Source organism: Rhinopithecus roxellana, chromosome 3 (genome assembly GCF_007565055.1).
Source record: "Rhinopithecus roxellana isolate Shanxi Qingling chromosome 3, ASM756505v1, whole genome shotgun sequence".
NCBI lineage: Eukaryota > Metazoa > Chordata > Mammalia > Primates > Cercopithecidae > Rhinopithecus > Rhinopithecus roxellana.
In genome coordinates this window covers 148,164,620-148,168,361 of record NC_044551.1, presented here as the reverse complement: position 1 = coordinate 148,168,361, position 3,742 = coordinate 148,164,620, and the positions used below count along the sequence as shown (strand labels likewise).

Below are 3,742 nucleotides of genomic sequence, written 5' to 3'. Positions count from 1 at the left end.
TCCTCCCTTTCCCCTTCAGATGTCAGCCGCATCTACTCCTGCTTTCGGAAAACCCCAGGGCAAACGGACCTGCCAGGCAGCCAACCAACCACCAGCCCCCGTGAAAGGCTGGAACCCAGCTGCCCAGTTCGGTTGCTCCTGTCCAAAGCCAGACAGGTGGCAACCCAGATTGAATCTGTTGTTGTGGGAATGATTTGATTCACAAACAAGGTTATTAAATTTTATATGGAGACACAGGCGAAAGTCACAAGATCCTGGAGAGAAAGACCTGATTCACATAAATTTATCTTAATAGCTGTGAATTCGGGAGCATAAAGCAGAAAAAAAAATTAATGGAAAGGCATTTCACCTCCTCCGTCTGCCTGCTCTCCTCCACTCCCCAGCACATAATATGCCCACACACACACATAGATCAACAACTGCCACGACTCCATCCAGCCCTTTGCAGGAGGAGCCCAACACATTGATCTGAGCCTGCTTTGACATATAAACTCCAATTTGGCCCCAAGTCACTGCGAGTGGACACTGCCACCAACGGCTCTGACACTAGGTTATTTGTTGTTGCTGTTCGCTGTCCCTGTTTGCACATTAATCCAGTGACAATTAGGTGTCAGCGAGCGTTGTTTCTGCTTAGCTGATAGCCTTGGGCTCCGCGCTTGAAGCCCTAATCAGGAGTGTAAACTCTGCTATATTTCAATTTGGAGAAGCGCTCTTCCGCTAAGAGGCCCCTGGCACTGCGATAAATAAAACGCCTATTTACTCTATTGCCACACTTAGACATCTAATGCACTTACTACCGGCCCCCTAATCATAGCCTACAGTTAAAACCGCCTATAAATCACTCCGTTCTCATCCTGCACATTAGTGAAGCCATTTTCCCCAAACCCCACAATGAGCACTGTTTCCTTTTCTTGTTAGTCAAAAGCTAGATGATTTTTATTAGGTTAAAGACCAGTTCACAGATGGTAAATCGCGTGGAGAGAAATGAGCTGGAGAGTTACACCGAGTCAGCGCGGGACACGGCTCCCAGGCCGGGCCGGGCCGGGGGTGGGAGGCGGTTCCCGACCCTAGGCGGCGGGACTCCCAAGCGCCGAGGGACCCAAGTCTCCACTTCACCCACACGCACACCCGGCGTCGGGGCGCCGCGGCCTCGCCCCACACGCCCAGCGCAGGCCGCAGCCTGGCCTGGGGATCCGGCACCTGGGCAGGGTGAGCTCGGCCGGACATCCTCCACAGGACAGCCCACACCCCGTAATCGAGTCAAAAGCGCCCCATCCCCCTGTTTCTCGCCGCGCAAGTTTCCCACCGACGCCCGCTCGCAAGGCGAGAGCCCCCGCGCGGCCCGGCGCGGCGCGGTCCCCAGGGACCGCGCGCAACAAAAGCCCGGCCCGCAACCCCTGCTCCTCGCCTTCCTTTTTCAATTCTCCCCTGATCTCAGGTGGAATTAGGAGGATTAAAGCAGCGAGTAAATGAGGCGAGTGTGCAAAATGACTCCTTTCTGAACCAAACGGCATGCTCCGTGCTGGGGAAATGAGATGCACATTTAAATCTCATCCATCCACCGCCTGCGGCCACCGCCATGTACCTGCCTACTTAGCCCAAGGGTTAATTAATTGAGGCTTCAATGCACTATTGCAAGAGCATTATTGCATTTGATACTCTACATCTGTGATTTAAAACTCTTTCAGTCCCTTGTCAGCAAGGGAGGGTTTTTAACTAGGAAATTAGCATTCAGATAAGGGAACGCTCTATTTGCTTCTGAAAGGAAGGAAATATTAAGGATGCTGGTGCACAAACCGGGCTGTCATATCCTGTCCCATCCTGGAGGGAGCGCGAGGGCCCGGCTCCCCTGGGAGCGGCGGGGACAGGGCGTCGTGCAATGGACGCCAGCGCGAGGGGCGGGCTGGAGGGGGACCCGCGATCAGGGAAACCTTACTCCTCGCAGGCTCCAACCTGCTGGGGCGTGTTTACGTCTGCAAAGTCCGATAATATATTTTCTCCCCACTTCTCAGGAGCTGATTCTTCTTAAAATGCATTGCCACGTTATCTTCAACGTTGGCTTTCTGACTTCTCCGCGGGGCTCGGAGGAAGTAGCCCAGTTTCTTAAGGAAAAATGAGAGGTAAACATCACAACAGAATTCTAACGACACTGCAACAAAATCAGGCACAACATTGCTGTTAGTGATTATCTTTATTATTTTAAGTATTGGATTCAAGTGTTAATACACTAATGAATACGAAGAACAGCAATACAAAATACTGGCTCACAAGTTAACATTCTGGATCAGAAACCAGTTAGAATTATGTGACCCAACCATGTTGTGTTTATTTTTTATTTTATTTTATTTTTTGAGACGGAGTGTCGCTCTGTTGCCCAGGCTGGAGTGCAGTGGCACGATATCGGCTCACTGCAACCTCGGCCTCCTGGGTTCAAGCGGTTTTCCTGCCTCAGCCTCCTGGGTAGCTGGGATTACAGGCCTTGGTCACCACACCCGGCTAGGTTTTCTGCAGTTTTAGTAGAGAAGGCATTTTGCCATGTTGGCCAAGCTGGTCTTGAACTCCTGGCCTCAAGTGATTCACCCGCCTCGGTCTTTCAAAGTGTTGGGATTATAGGCACGAGCCACTGTACCCCACTAAGTTTTCTGTAGTTTTAGTAGAGACAGGGTTTTGCTATGTCGGCCAAACTGGTCTTGAATGCCTGGCCTCAAGTGATCTGCCTGCCTGGGCCTCTCAAAGTGCTGGGATTATGTGTGAGCCACCAGGGCGCCTGCCTGTGGCCTAATTCTGTTGTAATGTCAGATGTAGACATAGTTTTTTTTGTAAAATGGCTACATGATTAAGTTCTGGATTCTCAGGCGAAAAACAAACCTTAAAAAAAAAAAGAAAAGAGAGAGAGAGAAAGAAAGAAAAAGAAAGAAAAGAAAGAAAGAAAGGAAAAGAAAGAAAGAGAAGAAAAGAAAGAGACAGGAGTAAGGGAGAAAGGAGCAAAAAATAAGAGAAAAGAAAGCAAGAAAAAGCAAGAAAGAAAGAATGAAGAAAGATAAGAAATCAATTTAGACCCCTCCCTCCCTCTCCCTTCTCCAGAGACTCCGTTCCTCAAAGAAATACAAGACTACGCCCTCCGCCCCCATCCCAATAAGAAAAAGAAAGAAAGAAAGAAAGAAAGAAAGAAAGAAAGAAAGAAAGAAAGAAAGAAAGAGAAGAAAGAAGGAGGAAAGGAAAAGGAAGAAAAGCCTTTGGCGCTTGCTCACTACAAAATGAACAAATTGCAAATGGAAAGGAGAATGATTTCCTTTTCGAGTCCCTTCATCCCTAGTGGAATTTGGCAGACTCAGGAATCCTTCAATAACAAACACTTTGCCAAGTGCAAGGACTTGGAATTTCTTCTCTACTGACTCTACTGAACCGTGGGCCTTAATTAGGTGAAACAGCATCACCTACAGTGGGATTTGATTGGGACGCCCAAGTCAATAAATTGATTGAATAAAGCTCTTTGGAATTTTCATGAGTTGGGCAGAAGATGGGGAACTGGATTTGACGGTGTGTGTGTGTGTGTGTGCGTGTGTGTGTGTATGACATCAATTCTGTACTACTTTCTCATAATAGTCCAATTCTGTCTTTAGGTAGTTCTTGCTGAATAATCTTACTGATAATCACCCAGAAGTCTCCCTGGCTAATCATCACCTACCTTGCTCAAATTTTACTCTTCTACTTCTTCGTAGCATTACAAAAAAAAAAAAAA

General features: G+C 48.0%; 1 protein-coding gene across 1 annotated transcript; it reads left to right on the top strand.

Moving 5' to 3' along the window:
• Positions 1-929: 929 nt before the first annotated feature.
• On the top strand, positions 930-1,448 carry LOC115896458 (translation initiation factor IF-2-like). Its single transcript, XM_030927292.1, has one exon. It carries the CDS (start codon positions 930-932, stop codon positions 1,446-1,448), a length of 519 nt encoding a protein of 172 aa, XP_030783152.1.
• The last annotated feature ends 2,294 nt before the right edge of the window (positions 1,449-3,742 follow it).

What these genes read in the sequence shown, in the direction of transcription:
- LOC115896458 (XM_030927292.1), top strand. Translation starts at nt 930, where the DNA reads ATGATTTTTATTAGGTTAAAGACCAGTTCACAGATGGTAAATCGCGTG.